Here is a 23,324-nt window from a genome sequence, read left to right as displayed (position 1 = left end):
AAAAATTAATCGCCCTACTTATTAAACAAAATTAGTTAATTTTCGACAGTACCATTGAGCAATATTTGTCTGTATAATAGAGAAGTGGTTCTCAACCGCCGGTCCGCGGACCGGTGCCGGTCCGCGACGACATTCCTGCCGGTCCGCCAGGTATCTTACAATTTTATACCTTAGTTTCAAGATCCAGCCGGTATAGCTGCTATAAGGTGTTGTCTTGCGGCACCCATTGTATTCGTAGTTGCCAGAGTAGCCTGCGTCTGATGGCAGTGGGCAATGAGCAAGGTAGCACGACAAGGTGCTTGGTTCTACTCTGAAACGCTTCTTCTCTCGACATTGTCAAAGAGAAGAATATTATTCGTGTTGGCGTGATCGGTTAAACCCACGGCCTTTGGCGCGAAAAACTGTAAACGACTCTCGGCGGTAGCACGTTTATCTGGACAAGGCAATTTTACCTCGACTCAGCAGACTCACTACCATAAAATCACATGGATGCCATCATGAAGATAATTAATTACGATCAAAACCCTCTAAATGTCACACTCTAGCACCCTATAATTACAAAAAACGGTTGCATACTTCACATTTTGGCTTCATTTCAATTTTAAAAGTTCACCGGTCCGCCAGACATTTTTTGAAATTTTACTGCTCCGCGAGGTGAAAAAGGTTGAGAACCACTGTAATAGAGGGTAGCAAACAACTGTTTCATTTCTTACAAGACTAAACATTCAAAATTAAGTTAAGTATCAGAAACTTCAGTAGAGCCTAGTACACCGCACATAAAATAAATGGAGTCTCCAATATTTGCTTTAGAGTTTCATACATTTGTCGGCATTACGTTTTGGATTAATTTTGATTTTTGACTCGGAAGGGCTGTATAGTATATTAGGGTAATCTACAATGTACCTTCGAATCTAAATTACCTTGCTCGCGAGTACGGTATCCTCTCCATATCAGCATAACAACACGATTATATATTTGCAAAATTGTAGATTACATGTCGTTATGGTCGATCTATAAGACGATTGCGTCTCTGATTATTACGTAACAGTATAATTCACAATTCCTGTGTTCGAATTTTTCCCTCATATATGGGAGTGAAGGAGGCGTGGCATTTGATTGACCGCCATATTTTCCACATTTCCAGCGTTTGATTGACGACCCGGCTTGCGCCCTGAACTTATGTGGCGATTTGTTTTCAGTACTATTCAAGGGTAGATCTACATTTCATCGTCGGCAGAAAGAATTTTTGTATCATCTTAAGAACTCCCACTAGCTATCGTTGCTTATAGTTGGTGTCTGTCCGTGTTGTTATTCTTATTTTTTTCTTTTGTATTACTAAATTGTCCCACTATAGAGATTGTAGCATTGCTGCGTCCCAATGCCAATCTCCATAACAATGAAAAATTCGAGGCTGATTGTGGGAGTTCCAGGGCCACGAGCGGAATAAAATTTATATTTTCGTAATCAGTGGAGAGTCAGCTTTCGATTCATACCCGTTTTACCAAATTTAATGCTCGGCAAGCCGGTCAAAAATGACCGTCAAATTGCCTGTAGTCAAATTGAAATTGTGACGTGATACAATTTCACTGAGGCGTGAGATTTGCTTGTGTTGACACCATATAGGACACTATGGTACAAAGTACTGCTTCTCTCTCCTTTTGCCAAAGAACTGTTGCTAAGTATACAGCTACAGCAGGGTGGTGGGCACTGGGCAGACCCGCTTCATGCGCGAGCCGCATATCGAAAATGTTAGTTTTAAAAGAGCCACAACATAAAAATACGAATTCATTCCGTCACGATGAAATATATAGGCTATCGAATGAAGTTAATTATTGTGTGGTGATACGTCTCTCCACTCTCCCCTGGGACTGCAATGTGTTTGAAATCAGGCTGATATGACATCAACGCTGTGTGGAGCAGTTCCTTTAGGTGCTACTGAGGAAGATTTCAGCTCGGAAATCTTATTACTCCATCGTCGTTGTCTAACTCGAGGAAAAGTTTTGGTGTTTGGTTTCGTAATGACGATTCAAGTTACTAGCTTTGGGGCAATTCCCTGCACAGACAATTGATGTTTCCACCACTACCTCTTCAAATCTCCTGAAATTTGGTACATGCACTGATGAGCTAATCCCAAACAGGATGAACTTTATTTCGTGAAAATTGGACTTTGGGGTCAAAAGTTACGTCACTTTGAAAATTGACAATTTTCTGCTCATATCGGGTCTGCACTTGCAGGTTTTATCAATGCAATATTCAAGAAGGTGCAGCAAGATGTTAGACGACGGTTGAGATACGGCACTTGGATTCATTCTACGCTTGTCTGATCGTCTATATTTCCAAGCGAAATTCAATGCCCTGTAGGTTGAAGTCAAAGGTTAAATTGAGGGGGAATTTGGTCAATGGTCTAAAATCAGTCAGGCGTTACACGATTTAGACTGCGGATTGCTCACAAACGTTCAAAATATTTTGGAAAATAGGATCTCAAATGAAAGTTTGCTTCAAGGAGACTTCGTTCATAGCTGTTTGATTTTGGTTTTGAGGCTGTAAAGTGATCAAATTACAGTTTCAAGAGCACACTTCATTTGCACATGGAAATGCAGTAGTAGTAGGGTGTGTTCGGACATCGATTCTGGGGTGTGTGTGGACATCATGTCTGGGGTGTGTTCCGACATCATGTCTTGGGTGTGTTACGACTGTGTTGCCATTCGAACATCGTGTCTGGGGTGAGTTCGGACGGTTTTGTCCCTAGGACATCGTGTCTGAGAGGCGGTGTTCAGACATCATGCCTGGTGTGTGTTAGAACTGTGCTGTCACTCTGACATATAGTATCTGGGATATGTTTGTGTTGCGCCAGGCATGACTCAGACCTGTTATCTGCGAACTAATTCTATCCGGACATGCTCCGGAGCTGATACCTGCCACTAAATACCCCCAGGCATGGTCCGAACCGGATATATGCGCGCTTAATGGACACAGATATGCGCGTCAGACGTGATACCCGCGTCCTAAACGACGTGTTTTTGTTGATATCTGGGTTTTTCCACAGTATAGTGGTACCTGAGTATATCCACATTCACAGTAGAGATAGCTGAGTACATCCAAAGCTATCACTACTGTGGTTATACTCAGCTATCACCAGAGGTGGTCAAAGTTACAAGAAAGCTACTCAAGTAGAAGTAGAAGTAGCGATGTATAAATCTACTCACGTACGAGTAGAAGTACTTCTTCCATAAGCAACCTAAAACTACTTGAAGTAGAAGTAGAATTTACTGACTTTAAATCTACTCAAGTAAGTAAGTAGTTGTGAAAAAGATCGCCATTCGTTCACGTGGATTGTCAAAAGCTGCAAATTGATTTTTGCGAAAGGTGCAGAGCTTTATTCATACTGATGCATACCACGAGGTATTCAATTTTCGACAGCATAAGCATTCGTCCGCATCATGGAATGAAAATGATAGTATTGATATGGAAATGCGATACTAATCCTCTGTTTACTCGAACAGCCCGTTTTAGAAAATGTCATGATATAGATATGGCGTCCTCCCCCATATTATATAAGGCCCTTAGTTTAGTAGAATAGCAATATAGAAAAGTTGTATCGGATACGGTGTAAACACTTTACGCGATTAGCAAACGTTGATAAAACATATGCTAGATCATAAAAAATCCCATATTGTGTAGCTTTATTTCCGGAAATTAAAATCATTACTATACACTTGCTTGTATCCTTCAACATCTGTGTTCTCCAGACAAAAGAACTGATACTAATTAGAAATCAAAGCATGAAACTGGGAATCGAAAGTGAAATATAAATACTACTTCTAAAGGCGGAAAATGTATTTCATGTATTTAGTCCAGAAAGTTTCAAAGGTGGTATGCTAAAACAGGTCTAAAGCTAAAAAAAGTCCACTTTTTCAGATTAGGACACGCCATGGACTGCTACATTACGATATGATAAGTAATTGCTAGCTTGCGAAACATCAGTTTCACACATGGTGGGCCACATATACTGTGATGAATTATTTCATATGGGCGACAATGCGGTGGAAACGGAACCACGCAACCCACCACCTGAATTATTTCCACCCATACTTTCGTGAAAACATATTTGTCATTCCGAAACTACTGTGCGCTAAGTGCAACGAAAGTTCTGGGATTTATTTTACTTTAAATGTTTAAATTAAATGTTGGTACTCCGTGAAACAGCCCCAAAATTCCTCAGGCTCTTATTGGGGGATTAAATTACTTCTGCTGGACAAACCGAAAGTAGCGAAAAGTAAGTAAGTAGATCACAACATATTGCGAAGTAAAAGTAGAAGTAGCAAAAATCTGATTTACTTGAGTAAGTACCAAAAGTAGAGGAAAACTACTTGAGTACTTCGAAAAAGTAGAAGTACTTCGTTACTGACCACCTCTGGCTATCACTGCTGTAGATATACCCAGCTATCGCAGATATCAGCAAAAACCGCAAATATAGATGCCATATAGGCCAAATGTCGTTTAGGACGTGGGTATCACGTCTGCCGCATGTATGTGTCCACTAAGCCCACAGATATCTGGTCCGGACTATGCCTGGGGGTATTTGGTGCGCAGGTATCAGCTACGACACATGTCCAGATTAAAATAGTGGGCAGCTATCAGGTCTGAGGCATGTTTGCCATATCACAAACATATTCCAGACACGATGTCCGAGTAGCAACACAGTCCGGACACACCCCAGACATGATGTCCGAACACCTTCCAGACACGACGTCCGAATGACAACACAGTCCGAGCTCATCCCAGATACGATGTCCGCGTTGCAAAACAGTCCGAACACACCCGAGACATGATGTCCGAGCACGCCCTAGACATGATGTCCGAATGGAAACACATTCCGAACACACCCTCGGCTCGATGTCCGAGTTGCTAAACTGCCTGAACGCACCCAAGACATGATGTCCGAATACACCCCAGACACGATGTCCCAGGGGCAAAACAATCCGAACTCACCCCAGACACGATGTTCGAATAGCAGCACAGTCCGAACACACCCAAGACATGATGTCGGAACACACCCCAGACATGATGTCCACACACACCTCATAATCGATGTCCGAACACACCCTACTACTACTGCATTTCCACGTGCAAATGAAATGTGCTCTTGAAACTGCAATTTCATCACTTTACACCAGTGGTTCTCAACCGCCGATCCGCGGACCGGTACCGGTACGCGACGACATTCCTGCCGGTCCGCCAGGTATATTACAATTTTATACCTTAATTTTAAGATGTAATGTTGAAGGCTTGTCTATTGAGAAAATAAATAAAACATAAAATTTTAAACTGATTCAGAACTTCGTAACGTAACATTAGGGCTGGAAACATGTTCGATTTGACTTGAAGTTCAAGAAGTGTCATTTGACAAAATGCGAGCGAAAAGTACAGATACAGAGATGACTCATCACTAAACAGCGCAGTTTGCGCGATCATTAGTTTTCGATTCGTTCGTTTTGTGCATGACCGTAACTGTGGAACCCCAAACCGCCCAGAGGGCGGAGCTTGATATGGCGCAAGATTTTTTGTGAAGGAACATAAATCGTAGCGTATGTTTTTGAAACGTTTTCCAACAGCTTTCAATTTCTTTTCGCGTTTTATGCGATTAAGTGTCAATAAACGTCTTGCTTATTATGTGCCCTTCTCCGAGAAACACGCATTATTTATAGAAATAGGTATTTCAGCGTCAGCCATTACCACGCCACGAAGTAGCATACCAACACATAATGAAGTTTAAGCTAACATGAGACTCAGAAAGGTGTGCCAAAAATTCGGCAGCGATAAAACCGATTCAGTCATGAATTATCGAAAGTTTTCACTCTCTGCTCAAGCTGAATAGAATGAATGTGCTCACTAGTACGCTTACAGGTGAAAACATCAAACTAACTGAGGGATCTAGGGGCGAAGCCCCTGGAAGTTTGACTTATCGCCCTGTGGAGGCACGAGACAAACGTTTTGGCGGTGGACTGACGAAGGGCTATTTCGGCCCGGATGTTCGGATGGCCGGTATAGCTGCTGTAATGTGTTTTCGTGCGGGGCATCGTATTCGCAGTTGCCAGAGTAGCCTCATGCATCGGGTGGTGGTGGGCAATGAGCAAAGTAGCACGAAGAAGTGCTTGGTTCGACTCCGAAACGCTTCTTCTTTCGATATTGTCAGAGAGAAGAATATCATACGAGTTGGCGTGGTCGGTTAAACTCACGGTCTTCGGCGCGAAAGACAGTAAACGACTCTCGGCGGTAGAACGTTTATCTGAACAAGGCAGTTTTACCTCGACTCAGCAGACTCACTACCATAAAATCACATGGATAGCAAAACCCTCTAAATGTCACTCTCTGGCACCATATAATTGTAAAAACGGTTGCATACTTTACATTTTGACTTAATATCAATTTTTGAAAGTCCACCGGTCCGTCAGACATTTTTTGAAATTTTACCGGTCCGCGAGGTGAAAAAGGTTGAGAACCAGTGCTTTACACTACAGTCTCAAACCCCAAATCGCACAGCTATGAACGAAGTCTCCTTGAAGCAACCTGTCATTTAAGATCCTATTTTCCAAAATATTTCAATATGTTTTTGAGCAATCCGCAGTCCAAATCGTGTAACGCCTGACTGATTTTAGACCATTTACCAAATTCCCCCTCAATTTAACCTTTGACCCTAAGATATAGGGCATTAAATTTCATTCGGAAATATAGACGATCAGACAAGCTTGAAATAGATCCAAGTGCCGTATCTCAACTGTCGTCTAACATCTAACTACACCTTCTTAAATATTGCATTGATAAAACCTGAAAGTGCCGACCCGAAATGAGCAGAAAATTGTCAATTATCAAAGTTACGTAACTTTTGACCCCAAAGTCCAATTTTCATGAAATAAAGTTGATCCTGTTTGGAATTAGTGGTGGGAACATCGGTTGTCTGTGCAGGGAATCGCCCTTTGTGGTTATCGAGAGAATCTTTACAGATGAGAAAAAGTGGCTTACCTCCATTATCACTGAATGCAAAATCTTCTACTCGTTCTAATTTAAACGTAATATTTTCCTCTTCATGCTTTCATTTCTTGCAATTTATCGCTCAACGACATTTTCTTAGCCAAACTCTGCAGTTATTGCTAGCCTTTACAATACAAATGGAAGAGCCGTATTCCCCATTGTTAGCCGGAAATGATCGTGACCTGCACTACCGCGAATAATTATCAAGTTGATTGTTGATCACAATGATTTTTCATTGATTGACGACTATGCACCATTGTTGCAGGTGAAACGTTTATGTGAACTCGATTCGAGAGTTCAATTGCAAATATCGAACCTTGTAATGACACCTTCGCCTGCCTTTTAACAAGTGCTACATAAATCATAAGGAAAGAAACAACACGAAAGCAATAAACATATTGTTAATACGTGATATAATGCATCAATTTATAATCTTAGGGTAAACCTCTCCGGCGAAATGGTGAAACAATCATTAAATAGCCGCAATCACAGGCTCAAAGAGGAAAGAGCCACAGTTTGCCAATCCCCGCTGTAGACTACAGTATAGGCTACACCAGGTGTCGGGAACCTTCTCCTTTAGAAGAACCATGCTGATCGTATATTTTCAATTTTAATTCCTAATGAGCCACACCACGATGTCAGGCAGCTGCTACGTCATGAATCACAATTGAAGATCGGTGACGTCGTAGAGGTAACCTAATATAGAGTAAGGATCTTCAAAAATGACTTTTTTCTCAAATCGTACTGGCTACTAGATAAAATTGTTAGGTTAAATAATTTAAGCCTACACACCAAATTTGGTTCAATGCCAGCCAGTAACCGCTTTGCTACAGGAGAAGAAAGTTTCTATTTATTACGTAAAAATAAAAAATAAAAAATTTGAAAATTTTCTGTTCACCTCATGAAAGTGTTGGGCTGTCTATAGAAACGATGCTCACCAAATTTGGTTCAATTCCAACCAGTGGAAGCGGAGTTATTGCCGTCGAAAAATTTTGATTTGGATAAAATAGTATTTACGGTGAGCACAACTATAATAAATAAACAAAGAATCGGCCACCGTAAATACTATTTTATTCAATTCAAAATTTTTTGATGTAAGGAAATTTCCAGTCGTATATGTTCAAATTAGTTTGGAAATTATCCATTCTAACAACCAATTCTACCCCCGAATACCAGCGTTTGGCGGCGGCTTGAAAAATTGCTGTTTCGATCCTGGATAGGGGGTATAAAAAACATTTCATGACAGAGGTGCGAGGGGGCTATATATACCCGATCAGTGATATCCAACCATCTTGTCTCCGTGGACCTGTCCACTTGTGCTTATTCGATTGCAGCCCAACAAAGGGGAGAGGGACATAGATTGTTTCTGTTGTTACAAAAAGTTTACCAAAATATTCCAAATTTATTCAAATCGCACTCAATAATTATGTGGATTATGTTGATTTCGCAAAGAATGTCTTCAAAAAATATTTATTGGAAATTTGTCGGGAAGACCGAATCGCTTCAGTACTGAGCCGTGGGCATGCCGGTTGGGGACCACTACCCTCAATAAAATTCGTACATCTTAGCAAAATACCCGGGATATTATTAGCCACTTTGAGTTCTCTAAGATCTCTGAGCGATGTGTTGTCCTTTCTGTTGGCAGAACACACGCTATCCATGACCATTGTCCTGCACTTTCATCGTTATCGTTGCGTTGCAATTTCTCATCGCACGAAGAATGTATAAAGGCTTATTTGCAGATATAGTGCGTGATATGAATGTAGTTGTTAAAACGTGAATGTCGTGCACTTTGCGCTAGCTTGAATCTAAATGTAATAATATTAACTGCATCGTGACATCAAGTCCCGCTTTTAGATCTATAGCGTTGTCTACCAATAGAAAACAATTAAGTGCTTCATCGCCGAGGCGATAGACAGATCAAACAAAGAGTTGCAATTCCAATTCAATCATTTGCTTTGTGTTTTCATTTTCAACGATTGTTGCTGTATATATTTATCTATACATTCTAAAGAGCAGGGATCTGGTGCTCGCCAGTGTTTATATTGTGAACACCATTTAATCTCACCAAATACACAGCAACTACTAACAGTATCAGAGTGAATCAGTAGTGCCTGCAAGATCTGCAAACGTGATGAATGTGGTCAGACCGAAATTCTGTAAAATTTGTGACGGAATACCTGGTTCTGAAGGCCCGGTGTTTGACGCAACGGGTTCGTTCTATGTAGTTGCTCCTTTTCAGACAAGGTATAAGGCGATAGGCTACTGGACGTAGGTATGTGTGGTATAAGATAATGATTTTAAATTTATAGGGAAATAGATCCCGAAAACTACGTTGATGGAGTATCTGGAACTGTGAACAAGATTGACTTATCCACCGGCGCACTCACGACTGTTTCAGCCCCATCGGCGAATGGATACGGCAGACGACCTTCTGGATGCCAATTCGATAAAGAGGGCAATATGTGGATCGCCGATATGCGACTTGGAATTCTCAAATTTAATCCTGTCGACCGTACTTGCAAACAAGTAAGCAGATCAAGATATAATATTTCATCAACAGTAGAGGCTACGTGTAGGTTGGGGGTGTGCAACTGTTTAGACGGGCAGGCCAGATATAAGTAATCTAATGAGACTGTGGGTCTCACATAGGCTCAGTATGTGAGGCCCATCATCTCATTAAGGATTGGTTAAAGTAGGGTTACCATATTTTGGAAATCTAAAAAGAGGACACTTTTTCAGAAATTTCAGACTTGCAAAACCGGTGAAAAATTCTCAAAAAACGGTGAATTTGTCCCACTTTGTGGTCGGGTGACTAATAAAAAAAAGTCAACTTTTCGCTCAGAGCTCAAATCACCGTTTTTTATTCCGAAATATCCGCCGGAACGTCACTTCTGTGCTAATTTACGGCATATCAGTCGCATTTTGCTCTAAATATGACCTAAATTTTCAAAAAAGGGGAAAAAATCTCAATAAAGAGGACAAAAGGGCGTCCTCCGAGGACACTTTCAAAAAAGAGGACAAATCCTCTTAAGAGAGTACGTATGGTAACCCTAGGTTATATACCTAGGTCGTATACGTGCTGACATGCGTGCCTCCCTATACGTACCTATACGTCCCTATATACATGCAAGCATCATTTAGATGGAAATGTTGTGTTTCATTTATACCGTGGTGTAAGTCTGAGGTCGGTTCTGCTTTCGTCACGGCTGTATGAGTGTATACTATATATTCACACCCGGCCGTATATGGTGTGAATACACACTTTCTCGCTGAGAGTTCACTTTAAGTATATATGATTGAAATGATGTCTAGTATACAGACTATACAAGTAAGTTACGATAATAAATGCTTTCGGCCGATGTTTGTGTTGCTTTCTTGCATATTCTCGCGTAGGTGTCTAGTCTCGACGCTGATGGAAATGCTTTGAAAGGCTGCAACGATCTAATTTTTGACGATGATGGGAACTTGTGGGTTACAGCGCCCGGTACCCCAATCGCGCCAGCTGATGAAGACATTCCCAGTATTTACACGGTAGGATGTTTTTGCTGCATAAACGTCCAAGTCCATATGTGGCGTGCCAAGTGAAAAAAGTCTATATGATGGTTTTTGAGCTGGTGAATGTTGATATTGTCAAATTTATTCCACTGCAATATCTCCTACTTCGAATCCCATCAAAAGCGGGCGTTTGTAAATGCGGTTCAACAAAATCGAAATATTGACAGACTTTTGCCTTTGTAGCGTAATATAATTATAAGGACAGACTCACGAATCGCATATTAGAACACACCGTGCATAACAGCGTGTAACAGAGATCAATTCATCAATGAATAACCGACTAGCAACACGGCACTAACAAGATATGACCAGAATATACATATATATAAATATATTCTTTTTAGCGGCAGAAGATCTGCTGTTCCAGCTTTATACTGGTCGATTTGAGAACCATTAAAGATAGGAGAACGACTACGAGCCATTGTGGAAAACTGAGTGCTATATATTTGACAGATAGGCTACAGGGTGTTTTAGGATTAGGATATGTCGGATTGCAAAATTGCAAGTCGTTTTCTAATCACGACCGTTCATGGTAGATAGACTTTGATGATGGTGGGGGGAGTGACGTCATCCTGCGATTTTCGAATTTGACTGTGAATATCTTGAAGAATGCTTTGTTGAGAACGCTGAGATTTGCGACTCATATATTGACTGTTGCATGGCAAAGTATATTGATAAATTTTGTTGCAGTGATTAATAGCAGTTATAGCACATTCCGTCGCGTTGCAGGCAGCAAACATTTCGTTGCAGGCTTCAACATGACACGAGTCACCAGCAACGAGGTTCGTCTTGTTGTAAACTACGACTTTCAGAAGATCATATTAGCTTTTCGAACATTTTACAAATGTGTCGCTATTTTAACACTCACGGTCGACACAAATTGAATACTAAAAATCGGTCTATGAAGGCTATTAATACTTCTCTATAGATAGAATTGATCATTCATATATACCATGCCACGATTCATTTTGTAGAATCCACAAGGACTGATTTACTGCTTGGAGCAAGGGGCCTCTGTACCGATATTGGTTAAATTGGACCAAAATATTAAATTCAGCAACGGCATTGTCGTACAAGGAGAGAATACTCTCTTAGTGGCTGAGAGCTTGACGCAAAGCATTCTTGCATTTGATATTGAGGGACCCGGAAAATTATCAAACAAACGACTATGGGCGAAACTGCCAGCAGGTGAGATATATTTACGGCAATTAGACGCTTCCCAGGCCCTTTTCTAAGCATAGAGAGCTTTCACAGATAAATGAATCAGCGAGCATCGGGCTAAGTACGAATAAAGCCCTACTATAATTTTGGACCCAAGTTCTTGCTTCCAATAAAGTGTAACTAATTTAGATGTTGATATTTTTGGCCTCAATTCCCGGTTAACGTGGACCGATGCACCAAGTACGTAGATAACCCCTCGACGTTAACATATTATTTTATCAAATATTAATGTCATTGAATAGTTGAAAGATATGACACCCCAATGGGTGTAGGCGGCCCTGACGGGATGGACTTTGATGCAACTGGTCGATTGATAGTTGCACACCATGGCGCATCGCATTTGGAAGTGTTCACTCAAGACGGGAAACTCGAGAAGAGGATTGAATGTCCGTTTAAAGCACCTTCCAACCTGCATTTCAAACCCAAGACCAATTTGTGTTACGTTACTGAGCACGATTCTCATGGTGTTTGGATGTTCGAGTGGGAAAGCAAAGGAAAGCCAATGTATTGCGAATAAAGCAGCTTTAGCTAGCTAATAGGGTACGCTAAATGTTCACTTTCAGTGTGTATACTCGAGAATTGATTAGACTCATTATTTACTCATCTAGAGTACAAAGATGGGTAGCAGAAAGTTTGATGATGTGAATATATCTTTCAAATCCCGAAACGACTTGCAGTAGTCTTTGAAATCAGACACCGACCTGGGCGTGGCGATGTAGAGAGGAGGCATACACATTGAATGAAAAGTAAAAGATAATATAAAGGAAATGAGACTAAATGAGGTGACACGCGCGATGGAAGGCGAGATCGATATGTCAGGCCGTGCCCCGGTAAACTGGATGGATGACTAAATACAGTATGCTTACCATAGTTTGGAAATCTAAAAAGAGGACACTTTTTCAGAAATTTTAGACTTGCAAAACCGGAGAAGAATTCTCAAAAACCGGTGGATTTTTCCCACTTTGTGATCGGTTGACTAAAAAAAGGTCATCTTTTCCGCTCAGAGCTCAAAATACCGTTTTTCTCTCCACGTTGCCAGGTAGATGACTAAAAAAAGGTCATCTTTTCGCTCAGAGCTAAAATCACCGTTTTTCACTCCGAAATATCCGCCGGAGCTTCACTTCTGTGCTAATTTGCAGCATATCACTCGCAATTTGCTCTGAATCTGACCTAAATTTTCAAAAAAGATGACAAAATCTCAAAAAGAGGACAAAAGGGCGTCCTCCGAGGACACTTTCAAAAAAGTCAAAAAAGAGGACAAATCCTCTTAAAAGAGGGCGTATGGTAAGCCTGAAATAGAGTAGCTTGTATTCCGACTTGAATGTGGACATGCTCGACGACTGTCGGATAGCCGAGAGCCGGCATGATACTGTTCCACACTCTAGGTGCGGCATATTTGATGGAGCGATGATGTTTCATGTCGATCATTCATCTAAGACAGGGGTCTCAAACTCAAATGTGCTCGCGGGTGGATTTACCAGTTTTTGATGGCACCGCAGGCCGCAACAGCAACAAAAGGGTTACGCAATGTATTTCTAAGTAGACCATATCTAACGGGACCTTTCAGATTGGCATTCCGCACACATCGTGAATATGTGATTTACTTTTGTAGGCTAATATTCACGCCTGGCATGAACAAGTACATTTTTAAATATTTGGATTAAATTTAGGTTGAAATTGTCATAATTTGTCAAAGACACAAAGACACCATGCGAGAGGACATAAGCATAATGACATCGTGAAAGTTGTCGCGTAATAATTTTGCAGCTAGCAGACATTTGACGTGTCATGATATTGGGTAGAATATTTTAGAATTAATGATTTGATATCGGAGCATTCGAGCATGTGCAGCTTAATCCCGGTTTCGGGCAATTGGGATTATAAACCAAAACGCAATATTGATATTTGATTATATAGTGAGGACATGGAGATAATATATGTGTCAAGCCAAACATTGCTTTGATGACATTATAGTATCCTATAACGTGTCGACACAAGCAAATCTCACGCCTCAGTGAAATTGTATCACGTCACAATTTCCATTTGGCTGTCATTTTTGACCGGCTTGCCGAGCATTAAATTTGGTAAAACGGCTATCAATCGAAAGCTGACTCTCCACTGATTACGAAAATATAAATTTTATTTCGCTCGTGGCCCTGGAACTCCCACAATCAGCCTCGAATTTTTCATTGTTATGGAGATTGGCATTGGGACGCAACAACGTTGTCTCGCGAAACGAGAGAGTAGCTCAGGACATAACAAAGCTGTCTGGCGAAACGAGAGAGTAGCTCAAGAGAAAAAGAGCCATACACCATTGTTGCGTCCCAATGCCAATCTCCATAACAATGAAAAATTCGAGGCTGATTGTGGGAGTTCCAGGGACACGAGCGGAATAAAATTTATATTTTCGTAATCAGTGCAGAGTCAGCTTTTCATTGACACCCGTTTTACCAAATTTAATGCTCGGCAAGCCGGTCAAAAATGACCGTCAAATTGCCTGTAGCCAAATGGAAATTGTGACGTGATACAATTTCACTGAGGCGTGAGATTTGGCTGTGTCGACACCATATAGGACACTATGATAATATCGTACATGCGTCAGAAACATATTAGGCTGTATCAGACGAGGTGATGCCGGCGATGTCGGCCGATAATTTCTCTACCATCATGTGAGAGATCGTTGCACTTGATTAGTTTCAGAAGGCGTTGACCAGTTGCATTTAAACCTGCTCGGGGATGATTGACATCTGCGAATCGGTTTTTAGTTGTTGTACAGGTCAGGTACACTGTACTGTACAACGTACATACTACCGTATTATGATCAGTGATGGGCGGATAGTGATTTCTGAGAATCCGAATCCATCCGACAGCTCAAAGCTCTGAGGAGCAATCCTTCCGAATACGAACAATCTCATCCAAATACCCATGCAAATCCGAAAAATCTTGTCCATAATCCAGAAAATCCGAACAGAATAAATATTCCGAAGAATCCCAATTGTGCAGCGGAGCTAGATACATCTAGGGCCTAGAGTTAGCTGGTTTATATTTGATTGGACCTTTGACAGAACAGCTTTAGAGTGCTACCAGTCCTATAACAAGGGGTACACTGTCCGTTTTGGTTGTCGAGCTGACGATTTTTTCGTTCAACTTGAAGTCAAAAGTCACGTCTGGTCAAAATTATCCAGAACCAAAGTAACAACTAGCCGAAAATATTCGAAACTAATTCTGCAATATGGTTATGATGTCTGTCCAATGTGTTCATGCTGCAATGTCTTGTCGTATGAAACCTTCTCGGAACCATGGTAGTATGATATTTGTAAGGGTAGGTCAAAAAAGTTCAAAGTAGCACGAGTTTTGACTGCCATGATAGCTGTAGATTGTAGAAGAATGTGCGCGTGCTGTTTCTACTCAAAGGTGGTGGGTGCATCCGATTTTGCAACGCCGGCCTATACTGGATAAATGGGGCAGCTCAATAATTTAGTGCTACATCGCAGTAATTCGTTTCGCAATGCCTCGCCAGAAGGTCCGTCCGCCAAACGGCTTGAGCAAAATCGACACTGGTTTATATATGGATACGCATGAGCGCATCTCCAACTTCTCTCATCGCCGGCGTTGTCGCCGAGTTAATTGACTTTGTCAATTAAAATCGGCGGCGATTCGGCCGATGGCAGCGATGATAAAACAAACACTAACGCTCCGCCGACATCGCCTCGTCTGATACAGCCTATAGTGACGAGATTTCATAGGCTGACGGACCTCAATAACTAATTTGTCGAAACTATAGAGATGAAAGACGGTTGGCCCGGTTCTTAGAACAGGATTGAAATTAAATCTGTGAGCAGCGATCTGTTCATAGATTTACTAATTCCAGAGGTGGTCAGTAACGAAGTACTTCTACTTTTTGGAAGTACTCGAGTAGTTTCCCTCTACTTCTGGTACTTACTCAAGTATATCTTATTTTCTCTACTTCTACTTCTACTTCGTAATATTTTGTTATCTACTTACTTACTTTTCGCTATTTTCAGTTTGTCAAGTAGAAGTAGTCTAATCCCTTAATACTAATGATATAGCCTGATGAATTTCGGGGCTGTTTTCACTGAGTACCAACATTTCATATTCATAAAAGTCAAGTAAAGCCATGAAATTTTGTTGCGCTTCGCGCACAGTAGTTATGGAGTGACTAATATGTTTCACGAAAGTATCAGTGAATATAATTTAGGCACCGGGTTGCTTGGTTTCGCTCACACCGCATTGTCGCCCGTATGAAATATTTCATCACAGTAAATATGGCCCAACATAACATTTGAAACTACCGTTTCATTGTTCAGCAATTACCTATCATATCGTAATCTAGCAGCCCATGACGTGTCCTGCTAATCTGGAAAACCGGATTTTTTTATTGTTACACCTGTTTTAGCAGATCACAAGCTTTATTGACAAAAGAAGTGGTATTTGTATTTCCCTTTCAATTCCGAGTATCATACTAATAAGAGTTCTAATTACTTCCAGTTCTTTTGTCTGCAGAACACACATGTTGAAGCATAAAAGGAAGTGTAGTAAATGCCTCTATTTTCCGAGAATAAAGCTACACTAAATATAAATTTTACGATCCACATTATTTGTAATTAACGTATACTAATCGCGCAAAGTGTTGAAACCGTATCCGACACAACTTCTCCGTATTGCTCTCGCCTAAGCTTGGGGCCTTATAATATGTGGGAGGGCCATGTCATGATTTTCTCTAAAACGGGGTCTTATAGTAAACAAAGGGTTAATATCGCATTTCCATTTCAAGACGATAAGTTGCATCCCATGATGCGAAAGAATGCTTATTCTGTCGAAAATTGATACCTCTCGGGATGCATCAATACGAATCTCTGCACCTTCCGCATAGCTCAATTTGCAGCTTTTGACAGTCCATGTGAACGAATTAAGACTGTTTTCAAAACTACTTACTTACTTGAGTAGATTTAAAGTTAGTAAATTCTACTTCTACTTCAAGCAGTTTTAGGTGGCTTATGGAAGAAGTACTTCTACTCGTACTTGAGTAGAATTTTTCGCCGCTACTTCTACTTCTACTTGAGTAGCTTTCTTGACTACTTTGACCACCTCTGCTAATTCCACTTTTGGTTCAGTTCCGGGACACACAATGCTGACAGCATCATAACCATGTTAGCTTCAAACAAGCTTCAACTGTGTGTAGATAAAATATAGGCATACCCTCATTCTATGCATACAGACAACGAATCTACCTAAGATACGCCCGAATCGTTTTTTATAAGCACATCACTGAAATAACTAAAAATGGAGCAGCCAATCTGAAATCTCACTGCTGGAGATCCAAATTATGTCAATCTTGTCGCAGCTATCCCGCTGTGATATTAGCCTAAGTATTCACCTTAGGTCAGTGGTTCTCAAACTTTTTAAGACACGCCCCGCGCCCCTTATGATGGTGAAAGATTTCGCGCCCTTTTATCGTCATCACAAAACGCAACCAGGATGCTAGAAAACCTAACGGGTAGTTTGATGGCAGGAATGTTACGACTGTGGATGAGAGACTTTTAAACATGTAATTCAGTCTAAATACAGAGCAATAACTAGCTATGAATTGGATGTAAATCGCGCGGGGCGCTAAAAAATTTTTCAGTTGAGCTCAGCTTCGCGCCACCCTTCAGAAACACTGTCTTAGAATTATAATGGTGAAATATACTAAGAAAAAGTTAATCAAGTCCATGCATAATTTCGATTTTTAGTACGCATTTAATCAATATTTAAAAAAAGTTTCTTTAGACTCTCGCGGGCCGCACAGAAAGGTGTTGCGGGCCGTAGTTTGCCTACCCCATGCTCTAGACGCTACGCAACGCAAGCCACGAGGTTTTGATATGACAGTTTGTTGCAATCGTGAATGTGATGTGAAGTTTGATGAGTAGTTCCAGGTTTTCACTTAAATTCAATTTATTGCTAATAATTTCATTATTTTAATCTACCACAAGACTGTGATACAATGAAAGATAGGAAGATGTTGAAACGACCTGGAGTACATATAGTCTTCGATATCAGACACCCACTTGGCGTAGGCAATATAAAATGGAGTGTTCTGCACATTTCGCACTTATAATGAAAAGTAAAGGAAGATAAATAGGCCTATAAAAGGACATGTGATAGAAGGTGGTATGTGTGGGAAGGCGAGATCGATATGTCAGGTTGTGTGCAGGTAAAATAGAGAGATATAACTAGTATTGATTTTTCAGTAGAAATTGTTTGTATTTTGACTGGATCGATTGTGAACATGGACATAGACATGCTTGATGCCTGTCGGATAGCAGGGCGAGACACTGTTCCATAACCATGTTAGCGATGATAATTTTGTCCACGAGTATATTTTGGAGTAGAGTTTCAAGTTTTCAAATCCAAAAATGGGATATTTAACAGTTAAATATTGTCCAATACGCGAAAATCCAAATTGCCGACTCGGGCCACCACCAGTTGTTCTCGCTGACCGCGTGTTTTACATGGTTTTTGACACGCCTGATCGAAGATGTCCAATATGGTTGCGATTACGACTCGGGTCACCACGAGTTGTTATCGCGTGTCGCGTGTTTTACATAGCTTTTGACACCCCTGGATCGCCTAAAAACGCTGCTCACAAATTTGGATCGATTCTAACTGGCAATTGTAGGTAATTTTTTTTTTAAAGTTTACTGTCAACCCCATGAGTTATCTACATGAGTTGAGTTATGTACAAAAGCGAAACAAATGTGATGTAATAACTTCGCTTCTACGGGTTAAAAGTGAGCACAAATTGTGAAGCATCGTTCTTATTTAGGCAATTCTTTTATTGATAGTAAAATTTAAATGCCATGATACAGAAAAATACTTGAGTGATACCTGCTATACTCGGTCTATATTTTCATTGAATCGAAGATTTGTGGTATTTTGAAATGATGAAAATATTATTAAACCAATGATGCTGACAGTCCGACGGTCGACGAGCATGTCCACATTCAAGTCGAAATACAAGCAATTACTACTAAATAAATACAGTCCATCCTCAAGATTACCGGACCATGACTCACCTATCGACCTTGCTTCCCATGACATGCCGCCCTATTCCTTGTCGTTTTTTCTTCTATATTCTTTACTTTCATTCAGTGTGCATGCCTCCTCTTTACATCGCCTAGGCCAAGGTGGGTGCCTGATTCCATAGACTATTCCAAGTCGCTTCGACATCTTCCTGTCTTTTCATTGTATCGCATTTTTGTGGTGCATTGAACTGATAAAATTGCTAATAAACCAATGATGATGATGATCATGATGATAATAATAACTGATAATGATCCACAGGGTTCAACAGAACACCGGTATCACGATTCAGGCCACACGACGACACGTGTTTTGTAGTTATCCTAACACAATTTTTTAATAGGCAACTAGAGCTCGATCTGGAGCTACAAAAAAGTAGTTATCTCACCGTAACTACATTGGTAGTTTGCGCAAGTCATTCTCACAGGCTTTGTTTATTTTTATGTCGAGTTCGTCGATTTCACGCATCATTGACCGAGGCCTATAAATAAATTTAATGTGCCGATCGAACTGCCGGGTGGGAGTCATGATGCGTGTTTTTTTGTTGTATTTATTCGCTCATGTCACAACAGCGAATCGTACACGGATTAGGGGTTGAGTTTGGACCAAGTTTTCCAAATTGCAAAACAGATAGTGACCATATAGTATGGGATTTGTCATACTTGTTATATTCATCGCCGTAACCTACCGCATGATCGTATTTCTACGTCTATTCGAAAACTACGAATCTCCATCGTTGAGCTATCAAGAAAGCAAAAGGTTATCCAGTATACTGCAGAGATGCCCTAGTCTAAATCAAGTTTATCGCCCCCCAGGCATATGGGGCAAGTGTGGTCACGTACAAACTGCCTTTTATGGAAAAGTTGGACGCTGGAATGCCCCAATACCGAAGGGAAAAAGGTACTTCAAGCTATTGCCTTCTGGAGAAACTATAACATACGATATATTTGAACCGGTTAAAGAGCATCGATCTGGAGTTGATTGTACTATTTTGTTATGTCCAGGCATTGCAAATTCTTCTGAAAAAGCCTACATCCGCACTTTTGTTGAGCATGCGATGAATGAAGGTTATCGAATCGCTGTCTTGAACCACATAGGGTCTCTTCCTAATGTGAAATTAACATCCCCCAAGATATTTACCTACGGAGACACCAAGTATTTTTCTTCTATGATCGCAACTGTAAAGAAATTACATTCCGACAGCACTTTTATGATGCTGGGTTATAGTATGGGAGCGAACATTGCTATGAAGTATCTCGGCGAGAATGTGAAGCACCAGGAAGATATACTTTGTGCAATAAGTCTATGTCAAGGATATGACGCTGTTAGATCTACGGAACCAATGAAGAACGGGTACAGGAAATTTTATAATCGGATGATTACAATGAATATGAAAAAAGTGATAAGGCCGCATTGGGAGGATTTATTTGACGATAGTAGCCGAGATTCAATTTGTTATGACAGTGATAAAGTGAAACTGGCGACATCTTTGTATGATATTGAGGACGGTTTGTTGAGACATTTCGACGGACACTCCACTGTGCACGAATACATGGACAAAGCAAGCTGTTGCCATGTCATAAATAATGTGAAGATCCCGGTATTGCTATTGAATTCTGAAGACGATCCAGTAGTGGTAAACGAGGTGCATGATATCCCGAGAACGTTCGCGGAAAAAGTAAATCCCGAAGCGATATTCGCACGTTTCAAGTTCGGAGGTCACTTGGGATACTATACAGGAAAATGGTACAAACCTGACGATATGAGCTTGTTAGAGAAATTAGTCATTGAGTATTTTGATGCGTATCTTGACGTTGGTGTGAAAAAGTCAGTTTAAAACCAATTATGCCTGCTATTTTTTGTCTACCAGTCATTGTAGGATTTTAAACGATGTAATATCATGCATGCGGCAGTGCTTTCTTCAATATAGCCTTCTCTTGTTATTGACTACAGTATAATCCTGTAACAGTAACTTCATATCAATCCTAATTTCATTAATGCCTTTTGCTATGCATCTAATGTGAGCACTCATTATGTGACTGTATTGAACAGCGACAGCGGCTATCCATTAAACCGGCCTTCATAATATACCAGTTGGTATCATAATTACATGTTGACTATCACCTCTAATCTGATTTAAAGAGCATATATTCAACTGCATGTGACAGTCTCAACCCTATATGCTGAAATTCCTATATTATTTGCTAATTTTTTCGTACCATACTACACTACAGTCGCGGTGAACTATTTCAGCACAATTTTATTGTCTGTGAGATCAATTCTTCTGTGTATAGCTGCGATCGAACTGTTCATTGACTTGATATTTTTAAGTACATTACTTCACATTGTTGATGAACATGAAATTTATTTTTAATTTGCTCTAGTGTAAGCTCCAATCCATCTACTATAAATCGAGATATATTCTAAATTACTGCTCCTTCTGAATGATAGATTTCAATTCAAAAAATTTTAGACTTGGCTCGGGTTTTGGATAGGCCTATATATGTTAGTTGACTCAATTGTTATTTCACTATGTGTGCCTACTACCTATGCACATTTGCAATCTCTCAATGGGACCATCTGTGATTGTCCTGAATTTCCAATGTTTTTTGGTACTCTGATTTCTTGCAGTAAATTAGGAAATTTTCCGAAGTTTCCTAAAGTGTGAGTTGGTAAAAACTGACCTTTGGGCAGTTTTTGTACAATCATTGTTCTGTTCCATTACGGTTGAATCATAAACTTGGTTGCTGATTTGAAGCTTTCCCTTTGCATCCGTTCTTCGCACTTCACCGCTGCTCTTAAAATCAAGTTATGCAATATTTGGTTTCTACCATCGGTTGTCTTGTTTGATTAGTCCGGATTGCCTCGTGGAGGTCAGATGGTATGGAATAGTTGCATGCTTCTATCAAAAATTAGATCATCAGATGACATTCGAAACTACCCAACCATGTTAATACACATTGACTTAATTTCTCCAGCGATATGTTATATGTAAACACAAGATGGCCTAGTGCTTGCCTCACACTCTACGTATTTCACAATCTTGTGTTGTAGGCCTACATTATTTCAACAAATTACCGCTGCCTCTACTCCTGGGATGTCAAATGTAAACCTGTGATGAGTAAACGAAAAATGCTTGTGTCCAGCACACTTCAATCAATAGTTGAGATTTAAGGAATACTTCCACGTAAATAAGCCTGCAAAACAGAAAATGGCAAACCTGGTCATATGCCACAATATAACTGCCCGACAGGAATGTTATGTTTTTATTCTAGTCACCCTATGATCCGTAATGTTATATATTTTACTATATTATCTATAGGCTTGATTATGAAGCTTCTCATGGAAAAACAATGGCTTGGATTAGGAGATAACATTTTGGTAGCCTATTATTTGACATGTCTGGGCACCAAGTGATGAATAGGTTTGCATCAGGCCCGCTACCCGAATGGAGTTTAACATCCCTGATGTACTCCGTGGAGTTGATGCAGTTGATCCTATTGCCGTTGGATTAACTCAAATTCTGCCTTGATTGAGTATTATTTACAGATGAATTGACTGTTTTCGATTCCTATCACCATGATGCACTTAATTCTAATTTCTCGGATTATTTTCACTTCATCCGGTATTTTAATTTGTGGGAGGGTATTTTCCTGCCCACGTTAAAAAATCATTTATTGACAATCAAGTCAGCTAGTATCAATATTTCCGGATAGAGATTGGACTGTGACTGCCTAATTTTCAAGACATGCCTATCCCATCCCAGTTAGTAATTGTTACTGCAAATAAAGGATGTCTGTATACTGTGCTTGCATCTTTGCTGCACCCGTAAGTGATTTGTTTTAAGAAATCGATTTGCACTTCGTAATTAGCCTGTTCATTTTACGTGACATGTACTCTGTGGTTGCATCGATACAGCACTGTTTGTTAAACTCAATCAGTAGTCTTGTACTGTGTTGGTCTTGGTATGTCTGTATCTTCTCCAGATGATACTGTGTTATAACGAAAGTTCCAAGTTTCTTTTTACGCTGTGTAAAAACTGATCACACAGATTTCACTTGTCGCTCGACGTGCATGACCTTTTTGAATATTATTATGAAAAAAAACGAATTTTATGCATAAGACACAATATTTCGCTTGCCGCAAATTACTCGCATTTAAGACGTGCATGACCTTTTTTTAATAATCTTCCGTAAAAATAGAATTTCATGCATAAAACGCAGTATTTCAACGTGTTTGCTGAATGGAGAACTGCGTAAATTCCGCGCAGAAATCTAAATTTATGCACCCCCTGAGATTTCAAAAGCACATCTTATACTCGAGTGATTATTAGTACCAGTTGACTGATTGTATATAAACTGCTATATTATTATATGCATTGTATTATCCAATTTTCCTATTACACGATATAATTTTTCATTCTGCAGATT

At 40.2% G+C, this 23,324-nt stretch overlaps 2 protein-coding genes across 3 annotated transcripts; both read left to right on the top strand.

Annotated features, from left to right (window-relative positions):
* Positions 1-8,957: 8,957 nt before the first annotated feature.
* Positions 8,958-13,702, top strand: LOC145454610 (diisopropyl-fluorophosphatase-like). Of its 2 annotated transcripts, none has more exons than XM_080332605.1 (5): positions 8,958-9,279; positions 9,345-9,561; positions 10,429-10,566; positions 11,565-11,778; positions 12,129-13,702. In XM_080332605.1, exons 1-5 carry the CDS (start codon positions 9,167-9,169, stop codon positions 12,326-12,328), a joined length of 882 nt encoding a protein of 293 aa, XP_080188731.1. In that variant the 5' UTR covers positions 8,958-9,166; the 3' UTR covers positions 12,329-13,702. The 2 variants fall into 2 exon arrangements, with proteins under 2 accessions (XP_080188731.1, XP_080188730.1); XM_080332604.1 differs by having other exon boundaries at positions 8,966-9,279; positions 12,054-13,702.
* A 5,655-nt stretch (positions 13,703-19,357) lies between these two features.
* Positions 19,358-23,322, top strand: LOC145453532 (monoacylglycerol lipase ABHD2-like). Its single transcript, XM_080331498.1, has one exon. The coding sequence runs from the start codon at positions 19,541-19,543 to the stop codon at positions 20,729-20,731; it is 1,191 nt and encodes a 396-aa protein (XP_080187624.1). The 5' UTR covers positions 19,358-19,540; the 3' UTR covers positions 20,732-23,322.
* The last annotated feature ends 2 nt before the right edge of the window (positions 23,323-23,324 follow it).

Source organism: Botryllus schlosseri, chromosome 13, assembly GCF_051294905.1.
Source record: "Botryllus schlosseri isolate E-star chromosome 13, Bs_hap1, whole genome shotgun sequence".
Taxonomy (NCBI): Eukaryota; Metazoa; Chordata; class Ascidiacea; order Stolidobranchia; family Styelidae; genus Botryllus; species Botryllus schlosseri.
This window is presented reverse-complemented; position numbering and strand designations above follow the sequence as displayed.

Excerpts from the sequence above, each read along its gene's own strand:
- LOC145454610 (XM_080332604.1), top strand. The coding sequence starts at position 9,167 with ATGAATGTGGTCAGACCGAAATTCTGTAAAATTTGTGACGGAATACCT. Across the intron at positions 9,562-10,428 it reads TCGACCGTACTTGCAAACAA|GTGTCTAGTCTCGACGCTGA; the intron begins GTAAGCAGATCA and ends ATTCTCGCGTAG. Across the intron at positions 10,567-11,564 it reads ACATTCCCAGTATTTACACG|AATCCACAAGGACTGATTTA; the intron begins GTAGGATGTTTT and ends TTCATTTTGTAG.
- LOC145453532 (XM_080331498.1), top strand. The coding sequence starts at position 19,541 with ATGGGATTTGTCATACTTGTTATATTCATCGCCGTAACCTACCGCATG.